Source organism: Gigantopelta aegis, chromosome 3 (genome assembly GCF_016097555.1).
Source record: "Gigantopelta aegis isolate Gae_Host chromosome 3, Gae_host_genome, whole genome shotgun sequence".
NCBI classification, from domain to species: Eukaryota; Metazoa; Mollusca; class Gastropoda; order Neomphalida; family Peltospiridae; genus Gigantopelta; species Gigantopelta aegis.
In genome coordinates, this window is record NC_054701.1 from 12,564,959 (window position 1) to 12,586,392 (window position 21,434).

At 38.6% G+C, this 21,434-nt stretch overlaps 3 protein-coding genes across 3 annotated transcripts; 2 read left to right on the plus strand and 1 right to left on the minus strand.

Annotated features, from left to right (window-relative positions):
• Positions 1-1,736: 1,736 nt before the first annotated feature.
• LOC121367316 lies at positions 1,737-7,181 on the plus strand. Its single transcript, XM_041491426.1, has 4 exons — positions 1,737-1,780; positions 2,679-2,833; positions 5,909-5,986; positions 6,914-7,181. Exons 2-4 carry the CDS (start codon positions 2,698-2,700, stop codon positions 7,042-7,044), a joined length of 345 nt encoding a protein of 114 aa, XP_041347360.1. The 5' UTR covers positions 1,737-1,780; positions 2,679-2,697; the 3' UTR covers positions 7,045-7,181.
• Positions 7,182-9,110: 1,929 nt separating this feature from the next.
• LOC121369479 (serine/arginine repetitive matrix protein 2-like) lies at positions 9,111-11,468 on the plus strand. Its single transcript, XM_041494584.1, has 2 exons — positions 9,111-9,777; positions 11,309-11,468. The coding sequence occupies exons 1-2, from the start codon at positions 9,257-9,259 to the stop codon at positions 11,370-11,372; spliced, it is 585 nt and encodes a 194-aa protein (XP_041350518.1). The 5' UTR covers positions 9,111-9,256; the 3' UTR covers positions 11,373-11,468.
• A 2,017-nt stretch (positions 11,469-13,485) lies between these two features.
• Positions 13,486-20,748, minus strand: LOC121369480 (putative Dol-P-Glc:Glc(2)Man(9)GlcNAc(2)-PP-Dol alpha-1,2-glucosyltransferase). The gene is made up of 3 exons (XM_041494585.1): positions 20,576-20,748; positions 17,285-17,482; positions 13,486-14,567 (listed from the first exon to the last, which is right to left on the minus strand). Exons 1-3 carry the CDS (start codon positions 20,735-20,737, stop codon positions 13,506-13,508), a joined length of 1,422 nt encoding a protein of 473 aa, XP_041350519.1. The 5' UTR covers positions 20,738-20,748; the 3' UTR covers positions 13,486-13,505.
• Positions 20,749-21,434: the final 686 nt, after the last annotated feature.

Genomic DNA, 21,434 nt, shown 5'->3' on the forward strand with positions numbered 1-21,434 from the left:
ATCCAATTAAGGTCCAAGCAGGTTTCTCCCGGGCACAATCTGACTTCGCCAGTGACTGGGCCAGGGACACAAGGGTTTATAAACGTTTAAGATTTCAGCTGTGGTTAAGTTGATAAAAATAAATCATTTACTATTAGGTTTATGTCCAGAGTAAAAAACTTGATAATAACATTAACGGTTTTGTTTATTCATCACCCAGTATGTACGTACGTAATCACCTTTCTAGCTACCTACCTAGGCTATTTCTGTTAAAGTTATGTTAAAGTATGTTTGTTTAACGACACCACTAGAACACATTGATTTATCAATCATCGGCTATTGGATGTCAAACATAATTTTGAAATTAAGTCATAGAGAAGAAACCCGCTACGTTTCTTCCATTAGTAGTAAGGGATCTTTTATATACACCATCACACATGCAGAATAGCACATACTTTGATATACCAGTCGTGGTGCACTGACTGGAAAGAGATGTAGCCCAATGAGGGGGTTCGATCCCAGAATACCGCGCATCAGGGCTACGTCCCGCCCCAGACTACTTATGTATGCAGCATATTATTTTTTTTTTTTTTTTTTTTTTAATTATTATTATTATGGTTTTTTTTGTTTTGTTTTTTATTATTATTTTTTTTTTTATTATTGTTATTTAACTATGTATTTATTTATTTATTTATTTATTTATTATTTTGTGTGTTTATTTGCAAACACGCGTTGCTACACGTACGACTACATATTTTAAAATATATTACTATATGTTTTAATTTTATTTACTCTGTAAACTGAAATACGACAAAAACTGTCATAAAACTGATGGAAAGGTTGGAAGTGCTTAAAGATTAATCCGTCCCAGATTACATATGCATGCATACTCTAACGCGATTGGTCTGACCAAAATAGATTGTTACGGAAATCACCGAATTTTTTGTACTCTGCTACCAGTCACCTTTGTCGTAGCCATGTCGCAATCGCTGCAATAAAACTCGTGTAATAAATGTTCATTTTGTATTTAGTTTCGTGATTATATTCAATTAAAGTTCAAGCACGCTGTCCTGAGCACACACCTCAGCTATCTGTCCAGGACAGTGGGTTAGTGGTTAGTTTACTGGGAGAAATGTCGGTGTAGTTGTCTACTTAGGGTATAGTTTGTTTTGTTTAACGACACCACTAGGCTTACATTGATTTATTAATCATCTGCTACTGGGTGTCAAACATTTTGTAATTTTTACATAAAGTCTTAGAAGAAACCCCGTAAATGTTTTTCATTAGTAGCAAGGGGTCTTTTATATGCACATCTCACAGACAGGATAGCACATATACCATGGCCTTTGATATACCAGTTATGGTGCACTGGCTGGAACAAGATATTTATAGCCCATGGACCTACCAATAGCGATCGATCCCAAACCGACCGCGCATCAAGCGAGCGCTTTACCACTGGGCTCCGCCCCGCCCATTGTTTAATGGCGACAGGAAAGTACCTGTACACCAGTGGTTACTATTGTTGTCTGTGGGGTTTGATTTGGCGGTATGTGTCCTATAGAGTGCAGAGTGACCACATGTCATATTCCAGACACGTTGAGGAAATAAGAATGATGATTGATGGAGACTGCGTCAACGGAAGTCTCTCTCTCTCTCTCTCCAATAGCAACATCACGTGTCATCATACGGATGTTGTGAAAATAGTATATATTATGTGTGTTTTGTCACAAATATAGCAACTAGGTGTCCCTCAAAATATCTATTGCGTTATTGTCTACTGGAGTATTTTTGGTTTCTACAGGTAAGCACTCTTTTTTTTAAATTACCATACCTATCTTTTGTTTTAAATGATTGAATCGTAGACTACCAGCTATAATGTATTATATTTTATTATATAACATTTAGTGAAATATCTTAAAATATCAGTGAAATAAAAGTGTTATCAGTCACTTAGTGACGATAACACATTTTAGAGTGAAATTTCTGTATTTCACTCTAAAATGTGTTATCGTCACTGTAGAAAGTGTTATATTATCTTCACTGTAAGAAATCCGGAACTATTTTGCTGCTGGCATTTTAAAAATAAAGGTAAATTGCCAAAAATTATATAATAAATAGAACATTTAAATTTTTTGTATTTAATGTTACGCGTATATATAGCAGGCGTAATCCATGGCATGGGAACGTAGGGGGAGGGGGTGGTTTTAACTATATTTAATTCTTATAATTATTATACATTTTGTATATCATGCTGTTGTGTTGTGTTACGGTTTTGTGTTAAGCTCCGGTCACACTGTCAAGGATCGTCTGGCTGGATCCACGACGGATGAAAACCTCACGGATAACCCCGGATAGTGGTCTATCCGCGGTCTCCTACGGATGCACCACGGTTTAACTACGGTTTTCGACGGATAAACCAAGGATTCCTAAGGATAGGGGTTAGTTGACAACGGGGAGTGCTACAGGTCGCTAAGGATCGGTACAGTTTAGTACGGAACGCAACGGATTGTCACGAATGATGCCGGATCGTATCCGTGGTTAACCCGGCGTCCTGATCATCGACAGTGTGACCGAGGCTTTATATTAAGTTACGTTGTGTTGTGTTGTGTTGTGTCGTGTCGTATTGTGTTGTGTTTTAAGATACATATTTGTATCCGTTATAGATTTTAAGGAAACCACTTTGATATTTTGTATTCCAGGATTAGTGAACGAACCAACATGTCTCAGAGTCTGGACCTCTGTGTACTCGTATGCGTCATTCTCGCACCGGCGATGTCCAATAGTTATCAAGGGTTCAGCATCCATGGAAACAAACCCCAGGGAGTACCTGAAGGCACCTTCTTTCCCCCAGGCAGTACGTAGTTTTCATCATCATCATTTTCATTACCAACATCATCATCATCATTACTCTTACCATCAATAGCATCATCACTATCATCGGCAACATCATCATCATCATTATTACCACCGGCATCAGTGGCGTAGCGTGAGCTGGACCGGAGGGGGGGGGGGGGGTCGAATATGAACCAAGTGGACCTTTTTTATTTTGTTTTTGCGCCACCAGAAACTCCATATGTATAAACCTGTATGTTTTAGTTCTGAAAGCGGACCATAAAGGTATTTGACGTCAAACATAGGATTGTTGTGGTATTAGAGCGGAAATCTATGACAACTTTTTGGTTGTCGGCAATTGCCAAAAAAATACATAGCTTGGTCTCTGACTGTAATGAGAGCGTATTTATGTCCAAATGTCCGTCTAGCTTTCTTACAGTCAGAGTACTCGGGCTACGGGCTCCGCTGCGATTTTTAGGGGTCGCCCGAACCCCGCGGGCGTGAAAACCTGACTCCCAAATCTGCGATTGTCCAAACGCGATTTTAGGTCGTGGCAATCCCGTAGACACGTCCCGTAGACACGTCGCTGGAAACCGATCGGTGATCTGGCGGCCGCCTGAAGATTTTGACGAAAATTATTGGAAAAAAATCCGCCGGGCGCCGTGGGATTTTCACCGGCCCCTGACGGCCACCCTACGATAACCTCACGGCTCCCTCACGGATCCCGGGCGATTTGTTCAACATCGGCCGGGCGCCCCGCTGGCTCCTCCGTCATGTTATGTCATGGCATAGGGTTTTACGTACACATTCAGAACAAGCTGTTGTAGCGCACGCCTGTCGTGGGCACAAGAGCCGGCCAAGGCCGGCTCCTCCATCCACGACAGGAAGCTCCTCCGTCCAGAACAGGTACAACTTTATACAACGCATCTTTAAATACTCGAGGCGCGGACGCCGAGGGAAAGCCCGACATCAATCACCAGTCGCCCGGCCGGGCTCCGCCAGGACGCCTACCGATCTGTTCTTTGATTAGCCGGCGCCCGCCAGATTATCTAGCGGCGTCCGGCCGACGCCCTGGCGGCTGCACTGTCACCACTGCGATCCAGTGTTCAAAGGGCATCGCCTGGGACCCGTTTAATATGTGAGGGCACACGTCGCAGACATGAAATTCGCCCGATTCATCCATGGGCTCTAAATCCCCCGGCGACTCCTGCGATTACAAAAATCGCACGGACGTCGGCTGATATGTGAGGGCCGCTTTAGCCACATAACAAACTCGTTTACTATTCACCACGGTAGTTTCTTTCCACAAACAGGATAGGTCATATCACTAAGGAGGGTATCGAACCTAGTACGTACGGTAACTCAAAAGTCAGCTCTTCTGATGCGCCTCATCAAGTTGTGTGTCCACTAATTATAACAGAGTCGAAATATTTCCGACTAAGAGATTACAAAAAACATTCTAGACCAATATAACCGTTTAACTATTTGTTTAATTAGCATATTCCATTTGGCACCTAATGAAGCTATTATATGTATTCCTTAAAGGTGTTATGTCGAAGATGAAACTACAATATTTCATTATTTTCACATTTATTTGTAATAAATAACTACACATAAACCGATCCCACGCATAATATTTCCATAATTAAATCTAGAATAATGATATAGCATGCCGACAATCTTTGTTTCTTTTGAAAGAAAGAAATGTTTTATTTAACGACGCACTCAACACATTTTATTTACGGTTATATGGTGTCAGACATATGATTAAGGACCACACAGATTTTTAAGAGGAAACCCGCTGTCGCCACTACATGGGCTACTCTTCCGATTAGCAGCAAGGGATCTTTTATTTGCGCTTCCCACAGGTAGGATAGCACAAACCATGGCCTTTGTTGAACCAGTTATGGATCACTGGTCGGTGCAAGTGGTTTACACCTACCCATTGAGCCTTGCAGAGCACTCACTCAGGGTTTGGAGTCGGTATCTGGATTAAAAATCCCATGCCTCGACTGGGATCCGAACCCAGTACCTACCAGCCTGTAGTCCGATGGCCTACCACGACGGGTTTCCTCTCTCAATATCTGTGTGGTCCTTAACCATATATCTGACCATATAACCGTAAATAAAATGTGTTGAGTGCGTCGTTAAATAAAACATGTTCTTGTTTCCTTCTTGTTTCTTTTGTTAGTTGATCACCACGAATTCTGGATGCATTTAGTGTATTGAATGTGTACGTATAAAACAGTGACGTCACTTGTAAATGTATGTCACACATTCTCAAGATTCCCCCATAAAATACTCTTTTTTCTGCTAGCCTCGGTGGTGTAGTGGTTAAGCCATCGGACATTTAAGGCTTCGTACCGGTTCACACCTAGAGCGAGTTTTAAGACCACTACACCATCTTCTCTTTCGGTAACCACCAGCAACTAACCCACTGTCCTTAACAGACAGCCCAGATAGCTGAGGTGTGTGTATGCCCAGGACAGCGTGCTTGAACCTTAATTGGATATAAGCACGAAAATAAGTTGAAATGAAATGAAATGCTAGTAAATGGAATTATTTGATTGTAATTTTGTACAGGCTGATAGTATAAACTTTATGTTTCAAAGCATAACTACTTTAAAAGGTGATCTTAGAGCTAAGACCGCTTCATGGACTGAGGCGTAAATCTGCAAATAACAAACAAAATGGATGTGCCTCAATTAATCATTTAAGGAGAAGTTGGGTAATGTGAAAGTTGACTTTTAGAAAACTGCAATATCTAAAAATGCCAACTGGGCTTTTTTTCGTTCCATCCAGTGCACCACGACTGGTATATCAAAGGCCGTGGTGTGTGTTATCCTCTCTGTAGGATGGTGCATATAACAAATGCTACTTATGGTAACATATAGCGGGTTTCCTCTGTAAGACTATATGTCAGAATTACCAAATGTTTGACATCTAATAATCGATTATTAATAAATCAAAGTGTGTCGTTAAACAATACAAACTTTAACTTTATATCTGAAAATATTAAACGTAAGGTCATCGGGTTTAACTCTTTTACAATGGTTTTGTGTTTTTTACGACTTGCTCAATACACATTTCTTGTCAGTTGAAGGATATCCTGATGTATTTCCTGGCGAGGGGAAGAAAGTATACACCGACCCCATCATCTTTGGCTACCACTCACGTAAGTACCCACCTGGGCCCCGTTTCACGAAGCAATCTTAGTCCTAACATTGCCTTAAGTGCATATCCACATTATGCGCTTAAGGTGATCTTAGCGTTAAGATCGCTTCGTGGAACGGGGCCCTGATTAGTAACGCGAAATGCAGTCCACGGTGAATCCAGGAACAGTTAGATCAATCGCTGGCGTAGTCAGTGGAGGGTGGGTGGGGGCATAGGGCAGTGACCCTCCCCCCCCCCCCCCATTCACACCCTACCACGTTATATATATTTTCCTGACTCGTGACTCATAGACAATGTGGTTGGCCCTTCATATATGCGTCTTTTTGTAATGTACAACATTTGTATACAAGTGTATACGCTGAATATATAAACACCAAACTGTTGTATCAAATCAAATACTAGTAAGTAGCCTACTTACAATGGACAAGTGCACAAGCTAATAATATAATTCGTTACAATTACAATCGCAAATAACATGAATAAAAATTGTAATGACTTTGAAGTGCTTTGTGTTAAATCGTTTAGCTGAACCCTGGATTGACTCCTTTGGTAGTGCATTTATGTTAATTCTAGAGGGGCTCAGGGGCATGTTCCCGCGGAAATGTTTGAAACCTTTATGTTCTAAAGTGCAATTTCCTGCTTTCGACAAGCAAATGCCATATTGGCAAATGTTGGTAAATGCCAATATTTTGAATATGTAAAGATAACATACTTTAACATCCAAATATAAATAATAAAATGCCCCCCCCCCCCCCATCTGCTGCGAACGCCTATGCTCTCTCACCATGCCTTCCCCTCTCTCTAGTAATAGCTAGTAGTATCAGCAAAAGTAGTAGTAGTAGTAGTAGTAGTAGTAGTAGTAGTAGTAGTTATTGTTGTTGTTGTTGTTGTTGTTGTTGTAAATGTGTGTTCTTGTTTTTCTATATAGGATACCGAAGGTCCCTTGATGGCTACGTTAACGGATTCACTGGATACAATACCTGGGGAGACAAATATGGATACCAACCTCCATTTCATGACCACATATTTGACAGCTACCAGTACTGGTTACAGCAGTAGAGAGGTAAACACAAACATACTTACGCCTGACAGTCCAAACATTCTCTATGTCTACATATTGCCGTATTTCTTCTACTAGATGCACATCGCAAACATATTCAGCTCAGAATAAAACAACATAATGTAGAGGGTAGAGGGACGGGCAGGCAGTTTTCAGTCTAGACAAATATAACATTTCACCATTATAAAAAGCTAATGTAGTGATTCGTTTGAAAGCAGACTGAATCTGACTGAATATGCAACGGTGTGCATAAGATTATGTTCGCTTAATGACAATGTGCGTGCGATTCTGTTGACTCATTGACACCCGTACGTATAAACTGTCGCATGCCATTCGTTGAAATTCTTTGATTGCAATCACTAATCTAGATCCACTAAAACGGTCTTATTCTACATTTTATAACATTTAGAAGTGAAGCTTGTTTTCATTGTTTTCTGTCACTATTTGTCAACAATTTGCTGATGTTGTACGAAGGAATAGAACAATTACTTTTGATAGAGATAATGCAATAATTTATTAAAACTATAGTTGTGTTTGTATTTTGCATTAGTAAATAATGTGTTTTATTATGGTGAGGCGAGATTGTGAGTTTATTAACATTGTATTTGTGTTTGTATTTTGCATTGGTAATGTTTGTAATATGGTGAGGTGAGCTTGTCTTTTTATTAAAAGTATAGTTGGATAAGCGTACGAGACATGAGGGCGGGGGGGGGGGGGGGGGGGGCAACTGTCAGTGCTGGGGCAAAAATGGCACAGACATTCGGCAAAATGTGGTAACCTGAGATCTATTTACTATGTATTTCCATCAGTCTACCCTCAAAATCAGTCGTAATCCATGTAAAAATGCGTAGTGATTCGTTTGCAACCCTATATAGCTGTTTGGTAGTAATGCTAATATGCCCCTGCGTGTGCTGTAACCTCACCGTGGTGCAGGGGTGTAACATTCTCTTTGAGAATGACCAATACAGCACAAAATTGAAGTTTTGAGTAAAATTCAGTATCCGTAAAATTCTGTGATATTTGTGTTTTTGCACAGTTCTTTACACTGTTTTTGTTTGTCTTGAATTTTAATATTGATGTTGATCATCACTTTATTTATTTGCATTACCATAGTTTGACACCCAATAGCCGATGTATTTTTCGTGCTGGGGTGTCGTTAAACATTCATTCATTCATTAATGCTAATAGGAATAAATGTTGTTATTCACATTTGGGCATTTTCGTTTAATTCGGACAAAAGCCAGCCTGCAACACCCCCCACCCCCCCCCCCCCCAACAAAAATGGACGCCCTATGTGTAGTTGTATTTTGCATTAGTAGCATAAATGACGTTTGAGGCGAGACTGTGCAGACTTAACACCGCGAGTTAACTAAGGCATGTTCCGAAAGCCGGACGCTCACCTTGTCACCTTGTGCCCCACGACTATATGAGGGAAAGCATGCAAAAGATCGCTTGCTGCAAATGGGAAAATGAAAGGACTTTCAGAATTACCCAATGTCGGGCATCAGGTAGCCGATGATTAATTACTCAATGTGCTTTAGTGGTGTTGTTAAACAAGACAAATTTTAATTCTTCACCATCCTACTGCTGACTCGCCTTATCAGTCTGTGGCTGACACCGGATATTGGTACTTCGTAGTGACACATCTTGCTGCATATCTTTAATATTAATGATACCACGACTAATCCAGTTAATAAATGTGTTAAAATTATAATATAACATATGGCTGATAACTAAGCAATATTATTGCAGTCCTAAATTTAAGAATTTTAGCAAACAGATATGCTATACAGTTAATCAAGAGTAAACAATTTAAACATATTCGAGATAGTAAAAATAACTGGTACTGGAATTTCCTGTATACAACTGCAATTCGCCGTACAATGTAAATGTTATGAATTGAAAGACATGCGCTACTATATTATACGAAATATGGTCAACATGGACTTTTACGAACTTCAACACTTGTGGGCCTAAAGTTTGCCGCTACGACAGCATGCGGTGTTGGTTCCAGGCATTGGTTATAACTCATCGTCAGATAGCCGATGACGTCACAGTCATGGACCTATTACGTAGATGTAGCGTGCGGAGGTAAATTGTGCCGTAACGGTCTTCCTTTGACATGATGTCATGTCAGTTCTGTATCTGTATAATGTGCCATTAATCTGGTGATGGTAGTTCAGAGCACCTCCCAATGCTCTTGCGACATGGATGTGCATGGATCTCCCATCGGCACCACGTCAGCGTGGCCGTGTACGGGTGAAATCTGCAACACGTCGGCGTCGACGTGCACGGAGCCAGTCTACATCACAGCAGCATGGACGTCCTCGAGAAGAATCTCCACCAGAGCAACGAGGAAGTGCACGCGACCATTCTCGAGAAGGAAAGGCACTTGTCCAATCTCTAGAAGGTCAACGTGGAAGTTCACGGATCCAGTCTCGAGAAGGGCAACGTGGAAGATCGCGGGTTCTGTCCCCACAACGGCGGCATGGACGTCAACAACGTCGCCGGTCTCAATCACGACATCACAGACGTGCAGAGAGCCAAGCCCCACCACAACCACGTGGACGTACACGGCTCCTGTTTGTACTGAGTCAGCTGGTACAGTCGTGGCTGGAATCTGTCAAGTGGAAACGCGGATATGCATGGCAAGAGATGGCACCACGCCTGTTGCTCTCCTTCGCTGCAGTGTTAATAGTTGAGGCATCCCTGGAATATCTTGTTGTGAAGTGGTAGGCCTATGATATCGACAACAGTTGTTCCATTTATACATAGCTTTTTTATTCAGAATTGTAGTCGAAAATTTGTTTGTATTAGAGTACATTGGTTTATTATCAAAAGTTTGTAAATTTTTACATCGTCGTAGAGAGGAAAATAGCTACATGTTTCTATTAGTAGCAAGGGATCTTTTATATGCACCATCTCACAGACAGGGTAGCACACACGGCGGCTTTTGATATACCAGTCGTGGTGCAGAGGCTGGAACGAGAAATACCCCAATGGGTTCACCGTTCGAGGGGGATGATCCATGACCGACCGCGCATCAGGGACCGTTTTCCCACAGGCACTTTTCTTCAATTCTTTATTCAAACTTTGAGCAGTAACTGCTCATCAGTTGTAATTACAAATAACATGTTGAAAGACGAATGAAAGGTGTAAAATAAGAATAACAATATAAACATAGCATTATTACAATCAATCAAAGGAGAATATAATAGAATAAGTGTAATTCGACTTTGTCTCTAAGTAACAATAAAATATGCTTCACATTTTTTTAACTTTCCATAGATATTTACCTAAATTACACTAAATTAAGACGCCTGCTAGACACGTGACAACAATTAAACTACATTGTGTCTTTGGTTGCTCGTAACATGTTTAATTAGTGCTTGATACTAACTGACCTGGTCCCCGTTCCACGAAACGACCTTAGCCCTAAGATCACCTAAGTGCATATCTACCTTATACACGTTGCCCTGGTTGGCAGGTTGCTAAGTAGAAATAGGCGTATGTGCTTCAATTTTTGTAGGGGTGGGGGAGGGCTGGTTTTTTACCGAATTAAACAAAACTGCCCGAATATTATGGATAACAACGTTTTTTCTTATAAATTAGCATTACTACCAAACAGCTATATATATATAGGGTTGCAAACGAATCAATACGCATTTTAAAATGAATTACAACTAACTTTGCGGGTAGAATGATGAAAATACATGGTAAAAAGGCCTCTGCATATTTTGCTCGAATTACTGTACCGCACCATTTTTGCCCGAATTTGAGGATTTGCTCCAGCACTGGGATGGCGGTGACCCGCTTGCCTCCCCCCCCCCCCCCCCCCCCCACGCCTCGTACGCTTATGTAAGTAGAGACCACGGCAGATTACCAATTAACTAATTCTAATTAATGTTATTAAAAATACATATATAAACTGTATTGCTATAAAGTTGAAATTGTAGCACTGTGACATTATTAAGATCTCTCTCCTTTTTTTGGGGGGGTATGTGTTTTACAGTTTGGTTGGCCTACTTATTTCCAGAGAACGATAACTGAAATATGATAATTTGTGGGTAGGCCTATATGAAGAGTAACATTACCTGTGCCAACAGAAGCTCATTTTGCAGATATTCATTTTCTCGGTACTACGTATTTCAGTGTACTCCCAATTTCTCACTGTAGGCCTATGTACCCCACTTGTCGACAAAATTACCACGATTAAGCCTGTGGTCGCTTCCATACGTTAATAAATTTGTGGTTTGTTTGCAGGTTTGAGCCGGAGTTGAAGACTGGAGTAAAGAGTACCGAAGTGATACAAGAATACTGCAAATGATTTGTGAAATCCTCGTGTTGACTCGTCAACCGTACTAACCCGGTGTTCGTCTACAAAATAATTTATTTATGGAAATAAAATACTTTCTTTTTTTTAGTATATACTTAACTTGTTTCTCATTTAGCCCACTGGTAAAGGCTCGCCTGATGGGCGGTCGGTCTAGGATCGATTCCTGACAGTGGGCCCATTGTGCTTTTTCTCATTCCAGCACGTGCATCACGACTGGTATATCTAAGGTCGTGGTGTGCGTTATCCTGTCTGGGATAGTGCATATAAAACAAATCCCTTGCTACTAATGAAAAATGTAGCGGGTATACTATTCGTGAAAATTACTAAATGTTTGACATCCAATAGCCGATGATTGATAAATCAATGTGCTCTTAAACCAAACACACTTTAATTTGTTCATATTTCACTAGAGGGTGGATGTAGCTCAGTGCTATCTAGAACACTCGCCAGATGCACTATGAATCGTAGGATCGACTGTCCCCAGTGGACAACAAACACAAATAAACAAACAAACAAGGACAAAAAACAACCACACACAAAAAAAAAAACCCATAATAAATAAAAGTATTACCACCGGGTTGTTTAAGGGTACCGGTCATCTCAACCAGCGCCCACGACTGGTATGTCAAAAACCGTGGCATGTATAATAGGCCCAGTCTGTGGGATAGTGTGCCAATTCGCACAATGGCATATGGCCATGTATACAGAGTATGATAAAACGTGCATTTCGGTCGAGTGGGGGACATCATGAGTTATGCATTTTCCCACGGCACCTACCTCGGCGTCCGACAGTAGTGAAAATGGTTAGCGTGGAAAGGGCGGTCGGGGGTGTGTGTCAGAGAATGGGTCTAGCGATGAGGTTCGATCCTCCGACCCAAGCACCTCGGGCGAGCGCTCTAGATATTAACTAATCTATGAAGACGAAGTAAATCAAGGTACCGTATACGCAAATATTTTCGCGGCTAAAATAATTCGCGATCAAGCTTTCATTTTACATTTTCGCGACTGTGTCCCCCGATAATAAAAGAAAAATTACCCGTATTTCATTTGCCAAACTGTTTTCAATGACGATTTCACACATACTTGGACATGTTCACTATGCAGTCAGCGATACCATTACTATTACCAATATTTATTTACATGCTCATATACCACTAGAGTTTCGAGCATGTCTGTCTCGGGCCCGATCTCTGGATAGCCAGTGAGACGTCAATGTTGTATGTATGTCTGATAAGACTTGTCATGTTATCGATGGAACACGCACATGCTAAACAGAACATTGAAAAAAGGCAAATATTATAAGTAATAACTTTTCATTATTGGTGATACTCACAAAATTCCATTTAAGGTTACAAAGAAAACAAACAAAACTGAGATTACGTAACAACAGACTTTCACCCAAATGTGTGTCATTTGATCAAATCCATGTGACCAGGCAGGTTTACAGAATCACGTGACCTTGCGGACCACTGACTGCTTGATTCTGATATGGGTTGGGCGTGTAGAGATAAGACTATATATTATAAGGTAAATAATAATATACCAAATTGGAAATAAGTTTGCGCGTAATTAAATTCGCGGTGCTAACAACGTGTTCGCGATTTTCGCGGTATATTTTATTCGCGAACATATTTGCGTATACGGTATATAGCAAGTGTTGTACATAATAGAACACAGTAGGCCCGTGCGGGGGTGGGGGGTGGGGGGGGGGAGATGCCCCAATGAATGGGACCCAAAGACTAGGGGGCGGGCGCACAAGTATACACACCTATGCCATTAATTGGTAAGTTTGGTGGCTGTGGGGTTCTTCTCCGGCTGTCTTAGTTAAGGTCTCGTTCCAGACAGTGTACCACGAATGGATGGTTTATATAAAAGATCACTTGCTACTAATGAATAAATGTAGTGGGTTTTCTCTCCAAGACTATAAGTAGTTGCCAAATGTTTGACATCCAGTAGCCAATGATTAATATGTCAATGTGTAGTGGTATCGCTACACAAAATAAACGTTTTATTCTTTGTCAAGGTAAAGACAATGCTGGGGTGTGATTAAACTAACATTCCTCTTCTTTCCTTCTGCAATGTAAGAAAACACTAAAAACATATAACAAATCAGCATGTTTATTATCACCACATAAATCTCTGCAGTTCCCCAGAACTCCACACAAACGGCTTTTTCACAAAAAGATAAACAGTTGCTACATTTACCACAAAATACAACAAAAATTCAATGACCAGGTAAATAATGGGTGACGGTTTCATGTTCAATCGGAAAAAGATGTACGGAATGATGAAATACCTGAATTCTAATAACTTCTGTGGAACTGTTGCTGCAAGCAGACAAACTAAAAATGAAACTTTCCAGAAAATATTTTTATGACGCAACAGATCCCAAACACTCCAACATCCAAACAAGTAAACAGGTATCAATACATATTTGGCATTTTCGTAACGTTTATAAATTTTTGACCAGACATAAAATGGATAATGACGATTGTCTGCAAGTAAATACTCATGGATGTAAGTGAAATGTGAAATGGCTAAATATGACAAACCGATAAAAAGAATCACCATAACAATATTACTGAAACAGAATTTTATAAATTTTATCAAAAGATGTGGTCTAAGTATGTGCATACATGAAAAAAACATTGCCACGGAAACAAAATAAAAAATCTGAGGAATATTTAAACACGCTGCATGTTGAGACCTGTCTCCAACAACAAATCCACCATTTAGAAAAACAAAAACACCAAATCCTAAGCCAACTAAAATATAACTCCAAATTTTTACCAAAATCTTCCAAAATAAGTCAAACAGTTTCATTGGATTGTGCTTCAACGTTCGTCCAATCAATACAAAGAATGTAGATATTACTGTCCAATCATCAACATTCTCTTTGCTCTGTTCTTTCTTCTCAATCTGAATCCAGTCATATAGAGATTCAGAAATGGCAATACCTGTTACCATGACTAGCCACACAATGTTGGTCTGTCTGAAGAAGATGGCCAGGACTCCGTAAATGGCTGCCAGGAAGTGGTGTCTGTCCTCACTGGTGAAGTACATCAGCAGAACGAAGAACACGGACCCAGGGTCTGTATAGTAGAGACCAGTGAAGAAGAACAGAACAGGAAAACTTCCCAGTGTTAAGCCTGTTAATGCAATTGTGATGGCATCTGTACTACTCTCCTGAAATAAAAACAGAAAACACGTGTACATATATCTATAGTCTGTCCCAGGCAACTTATAACTTATATCAAGGTTATCCATCATCATACATTTTGTTTACTGCATGAAATATATATATTTGGGTCATTCTACAGAAAGCATCACTTTTCAAAATAAAAATTCAAGATAAAAGAATTAAAAGATTAAAGTTTTATTGTTAACTTTTGAAAACTAGATGAACAAAGAAACATAAAATGATATCTGGCCACGCAGAACTGTACTCGGCCTGCACGTGTAGACACGTGTTACTCTATGAACAAGCTCATTATGTCATTGGTGTTACCGGACAAGTGGGATAATTCAGAAGTGCAATCCAAGTTGTTTATAGTGATCAAGAGCACATGGATGTGTTATTTAGGTGTCCTTAATAACATATTTGGATTAACTTTAGCATTAAAAACTATCCAAAGGTGTAGCCTAATTTTGCATTTCCACACAGCTATTCTATATGTGACTTAACTTGTACACTGTGGCAGTTTTAACTATTTAAAAATATGGAGTCCTTCAAAATAAATTTTATCAAAGTCATAAAGGTAGAAGCTATGCTTTCCTTTATAAACAATTTAAATTTCAAAAATAACGTTTCTAGAGAAACGATAGTTAAAATATTCTTGGTAACACCAATGACAAAAAAGTAACACCAATGACATTCGAGACTGTATCCTTGAAACACTATTATTCTTGAGACTACTACTACTTGTTAGCAAAAGTATGTAATTAATATTTCCTTGAATGTTTTGTTTGTTTTCAGCTTACAACTATTAAAGGTCTATTAAAATATTTTGTGTTTCTGGGAACATATTGATAAAAGTTAGATAAGGCCGGTCACACAGTGTAATAAAATATACTAAATTCAGGAACTGAATTTGTTTTTTAAATATTAAGTTAAAAATTAATTAATTAATTTATTTATGTAGTTATTTTCATGCTTATTAAGGCTCAAGCATGCTGTCCTGAACACAAACATCAGCTGTCTGAATCAGATATCCAGAAACCTAACTTAGTTCAGGTCTATGTTCAAATATGCACCAGAAGTAAACCATACAACAAAGGACTGTCAATTGCAGATCTTCATATCTTTCTTTAAAGATTAACTTCATTATTAATAAAATTATGAACTATGAGTGGTATGGTTTAAATCTATTTTACTGTATACTTTGTATTCCACATAATGAGTAAAAGTGTTAATCCTACTTTTGCTTTCACGTAAGCGCAAAAAAAAGATACACTAAATGTTCCAATTTTTTCCGAAAACAAGGATGCCTTGTAAATACGAGATGTCATTCTAATATTTTCAGTACAGCAAATCAAACAAATTATGTCACCATTAAAGACACAATTTTTCTGCAGGATTTTCAATATTTTCAAAAATAAAATTTAAATAGCCTTTATTGGAAATGAAAACATACGTAATGTAATTTTCTGATGATTCACTACAACTTGGTAATACATTTTCAGTATGATTTTAACTTTCTTTTATCATAAAGTTAACTGTTAACACTTAAACTGGAAAGGTTGGTAGTTTTTGAATGTGTTCAGATCCATGCATTTTGGGAAAATAACCTTTCCACACAAGCTTGGTTCGTCATTTTCAATTTTCAAAGCAAGTAGCTACATGATAAAAAATAAATGTTTTTCAACTATGCACAGTGGACGAACACTTTGTTTAATTTTTTTTTTTAAAGAAAAAATTCTGTTTGTCGAGCGGTCCAGTCCCGTCTGCGTTTTACCAACACCCATCATTAACACTTGATGTTAATACAAATAGGCATTACGTTCATACCAGTGAATAGGTTGTAAAATATAAAAATTTTAATGAACTGATTCTTAATTAAAAGAACTTATACACTCAAAATTATTTACAATTGTTACGAATGAATTATGTCGGAACAGTCGAGGCACAAAAAATTTGCATACCTTTTGCAGATTGAATATAATAATTAAAATAAATTCTAACAATATGAGGCTTACAAATCATAAAAATTAAATGATTTGGCCATGTCGATCTGGCACATGTGAGGTCATTTGACACACACTGAATGTTAATTCATCTTCCTCATGTGGACCCGATATCAGTAGACTATTATTTAGCATTATTATCACTGTCAACACCCTGTTTTATATATATATATATATGCATATGTTCTATAAGCTATTATGAAAATGTTTAATGGTTATCGAATATGTAACATTGTTGAAATGTGTTGACTGAAAACAAATCTAGCCATCGCTTTAAAAATATCCTGCACCATATAAATGAATGAATGAATGGATGGTTAACAACACCCCACCACAAAAAATACATCGGCTACTAGGTGTCAAACTATCGTACTGCACCATATAATTGTGTATTCCTACCTGCCTCCAAAGCTCAGTGCCCTTCCATGTTTTTCAGTCTATTGGAAAAACATGTACAAATTACAAACATGGTATAAACTATTTGTACTGACTATACCAGGCCTTCAGATTTCATGGAAACAATTTTTTCCAGTACAGTGTCGGTAAAATCACGGAACCAAAATTTGTTTCCCATCATTATTGTATGAGTACAACTATTCAAAGAAAATAATATATACATTTATAATTATTGTTTAAAAACAGTTTCTGATGGGGTCTCATCAAGGCAAGGAACCAAAAATGTTTTCCCCATGAAATTTGAAATCCTGTGACCTGCATACCTTCTTGGAGAAGTGCATCACTGTAATCAGCCGAGACAGTAACCAGACATTTCCAGTCATAAAAAGCAGATTAATGGAGCGCAGTACAAGCGGAGTGCATAATTCCATGGTCGTCAGCTGCAAGACTTTAGCAATGGGTTCGAGAATGCCCACAGATATGAGGTAGAGACCAGGCAATGTAGTAATCATTGGATCCCACTGAAAAACATAGAAACAGTAATTCTAGATAAGATATTTAAAGAATCACCAGCATAGTAACATTACAAATAATCAGCAATAGATAGAAGCAGAATTGTTCACTACTCCTGTTTACGGACATCTTTATTTCAATTTCAAGAGTAAAGACCACCTTGTACATCAATGAGAGCCCAACAAGTAAATGCTAAATTAGGTAAAGTATCATTAAATAGGTATTTACAAACTATTTACTTGTCAGTTTAATATGAAAGAAATAGTTGATGAAAATCATTTTTATTCTATTTCGAACACTACTTTAGTCCACTGGACAAATACATCTCATAGTCAGTTGTACGGTTATGATCTCTCTCTCAGTCAGAGGTTATTCTATAGCGAAAATATGGAATGGCTGACTACCACACGGCAGAAAAAGATTCTCGCTCTAATATGACAAAAATTCTAAGTTTGACACCAAATACATTAATACTGATAATTTTTGAGTTTACAAATACTTCACTTATTCACCACTAATACACACACTACAGGAAGACACCTGTCTGCACCTACATGTTTAACCAGAGCATTACTGAAAGGAGGTGCTCTCAGGTTTCTTCATATAGTGTGTGTATTAGGGGTTACTATGTAAAATATTTGTTATCGGTGAACTCGTAAATGATCAATGTAACTTTAAATTTAGAATTTGTTTTGTATTAGAGCAGGAATCTTTGTCTACCATGTGGTAGTCAGGCATTCAGTGTTTTCGCCATAGAGTAATCTCTGACTGAGAGAGCGATCATAACCATCCAAATGTCCGTCTAACTCCTGAACGACAAGAGTATTTGGGCTATAGTAGATGATGTTACTGGATGCTGTGCGTTAGTTCAAATTTATCATAATTTGTAAATTGAAAAATAATTATTAATTAATATTAAATAAATAAAAAATAATACATGAGTGCCTATATTGCATTTTTTTTTCATTTGTTGACTAAAATATTTCATACTATCTACTATACTATACATACTATATAAAAATACAAGTAGCTGCCATCTGGCTCCTAGATGGAAAAGTTAAGTTGTTTTAAAATATCTATTTAATGATTGAAAGCATGCTGAATATGTTTTTAAACGAGTTGTAAAATAAATGGTATCTAATGGACACAAATGGTGTATTCCATTTGTTAAATATGTCCTTTAAAAAGAAAAAAAGTTACAAACAAAATTTAAATGTCTTTTCCAAGTAAACTTTATTTACTGTGCTTGCCATATTATGTGTGATTAAGTAATCAGTTTCAGGTTAACTTGGACATCATAGAGCTATCAATTTCAATTGACCTTATTTGATTGGATGGTATGGCTGCTGTGACCAGGCCATAAACAAGGAGCATCCAAATAAATTGCTTTAAAAAGTAGTTAATAATCTGGTCTCTATTTGATTATACCGGCCTCTGTGGCGTCGTGGCAGGCCATCGGTCTACAGGCTGGTAGGTACTGGGTTCGGATCCCAGTCAAGGCATGGGATTTTTAATCCAGATACCGACTCCAAACCCTGAGATTCCCAGTCTGGAGCTCCACGAGGTGAGACGTGTTTGTTTCGCTTGTGCACACTGCACGTGCTTTCATGTGCTCGACTTGGGGGTCCTTCATTTCGTTGTTTTTGTCAGCGAAATGAAGTTTACTACTGGGATGTATACGGCCAATGGAACTGATTGAACGCTGGAACACTTCTCGTTTCGACAGTCTGCACCACCAGGTTGGATTCTTTTTTAGCGAGATTCCTCGCCTCCACGTCATTACTCCGTCTGACTATGTTGACTTGTTTTTTCGTGACTCGTATGACGGCCATTCTGCAGAATGCCACGGTTCTTCGCGTTTAGTCTCTACATGTCCGAGCCTGTCCTAGCAGCACTGGAAGATTGACCGCCCCACTCTAAGAAGAAATAGGAAGCAGGGTCGGCCCCTACTACTCTTTTTCTAGACTTTACCTTGCTTTATAAGTGATACCATCTCGTATCCTCCGGAGTCGGGCCCGTCCGCACCACTATACCAACCCATGACGACTGAACTATACCCTAGTCTGATACTCTCTCTCTCGTTCAGACGGATCCGGCTTCTCAAGATCTGTATTTCAGCACAGCACTAAACCTTCGTCTATCGACTGTCAATCTAGGGGTTTTCTTGATGGGATGCAACCCATCTCGTCCCTTTAAGCTGTGCACCCAAACGGCCTTAACGAGGCCACTCGCGTGGACATATTGATCAGACTTTAAACTTTTAGATCTGCGTTCAAAATTTTATGTCGAAATTACTTTTTTTTTTAAATATTATTAAATAGTCCAATCCTCTCTTCTTTCTCTTATTTAGTTTTGGATTGTCCTTCTAAAATGCTCCAAATTATGTAAATATTCGTCCGAGCAGTCAATTCTTTTTATTTTTTGGCTTGTAACCTTTTTTTTTTTTTTTTTTTATTCTATTAACTTTTTTACTAATTGCTATTTTCAAAACTCTGCCCATTTTCCCCCCCCCCCCCCCCCCCCCTCCTCTCCATCCCGAGTCAGGCCACCGATCTTATCGGAGGTTGGACTCGGGATGGGCGTGTTCGAAACCCTAGTGGTATATGGGCACGTTAAACTAGTTATCATCATCATCATCACCAAACCCTGAGTGAGTGCTCCGCAAGGCTCAATGGGTAGGTGTAAACCACTTGCACCAACCAGTGGTCCATAACTGGTTCAACAAAGGCCATGGTTTGTGCTATCCTGCCTGTGGGAAGCGCAAATAAAAGATCCCTTGCTGCCAATCGGAAGAGTAGCCCATGTAGTGGCGACAGTGGGTTTCCTCTCAAAATCTGTGTGGTCCTTAACCATATGTCTGACGTCATATAACCGTAAATAAAATGTGTTGAGTGCGTCGTTAAATAAAACACTTCTTTCTTTCTATTTGATTATGAGCAAAACTGGCTCATATAATATATAAATACGAGTTATATATGCAATTAAAATATAATCAAACACGCAAACTTGATATTGATTTACAAAAGTAATGTGCTCCTTTAAAAAATACTAAGTCACATGTCACTAGAACTCAAAACAAATGCATATGTTTTTGTACTGACCGATGTAAAATTTCGTCTACAGTATTCTTGTGCTTGGGGTATATGAAAAATCTCATCCATATATGGTGCTGGCTGGGCATCATTAATGACCATTAGTAAACTCAGCCCTGCCAAACAGAATGCAGATATGCAAACTCCACAAACCAACAAACTTCCTGCCATGTTTTTGTTTTGATGATTCTCTTTCGGCAATACTCGACTAATTCCGGCTTTCCGGGAGTCGTTGATAAAAGGATATCAAGATATAAAGTCCAACCCGCCAACCTTCCACTTTTTTTAGTGAAACACGCATTGCATAACATAAGTAGTAGTAATAAGTATATTAATAATCAAATAACTATATAATAAAATATTAACCAATCTTGTTTACTAATATAGTTTATGGAAATAAAATACGGTTTAAACCAAATACAATAACACACACGATCGCATACACATATAGCCCGTTGCTCTGTTTCGGTGGTAACGCGTCGTTTGTGCGCCACAGTACTTACATTTGAATATTTTTCACGAATTTGATTTTTGCATACGGAAAGTTAATACATGTACATGTCTATCATATTCACAGAAATGTTCGTAAAAATAAAGTTAAAACGAGCAAAGAAAGCAAGATTGAACTTTACCCACCAATAAACATGGCACATTTCTTATAACCTTTTTTTCTATGATTTTCAAAGACTGTAATTTGAAAGAAAACTAAAATTTAAAAACTATTTCTGTCTGTTCTCAGCTCTACTGGTATCTGGTTGTCATGATTGTCATGTTGTCATGATTGTCACGGTGTCTACTGGTAAAACACTCTTTACAGATACTTGCCGAAAAGATATGGTCCTTATATGTTTTAACATAATAATCTTTC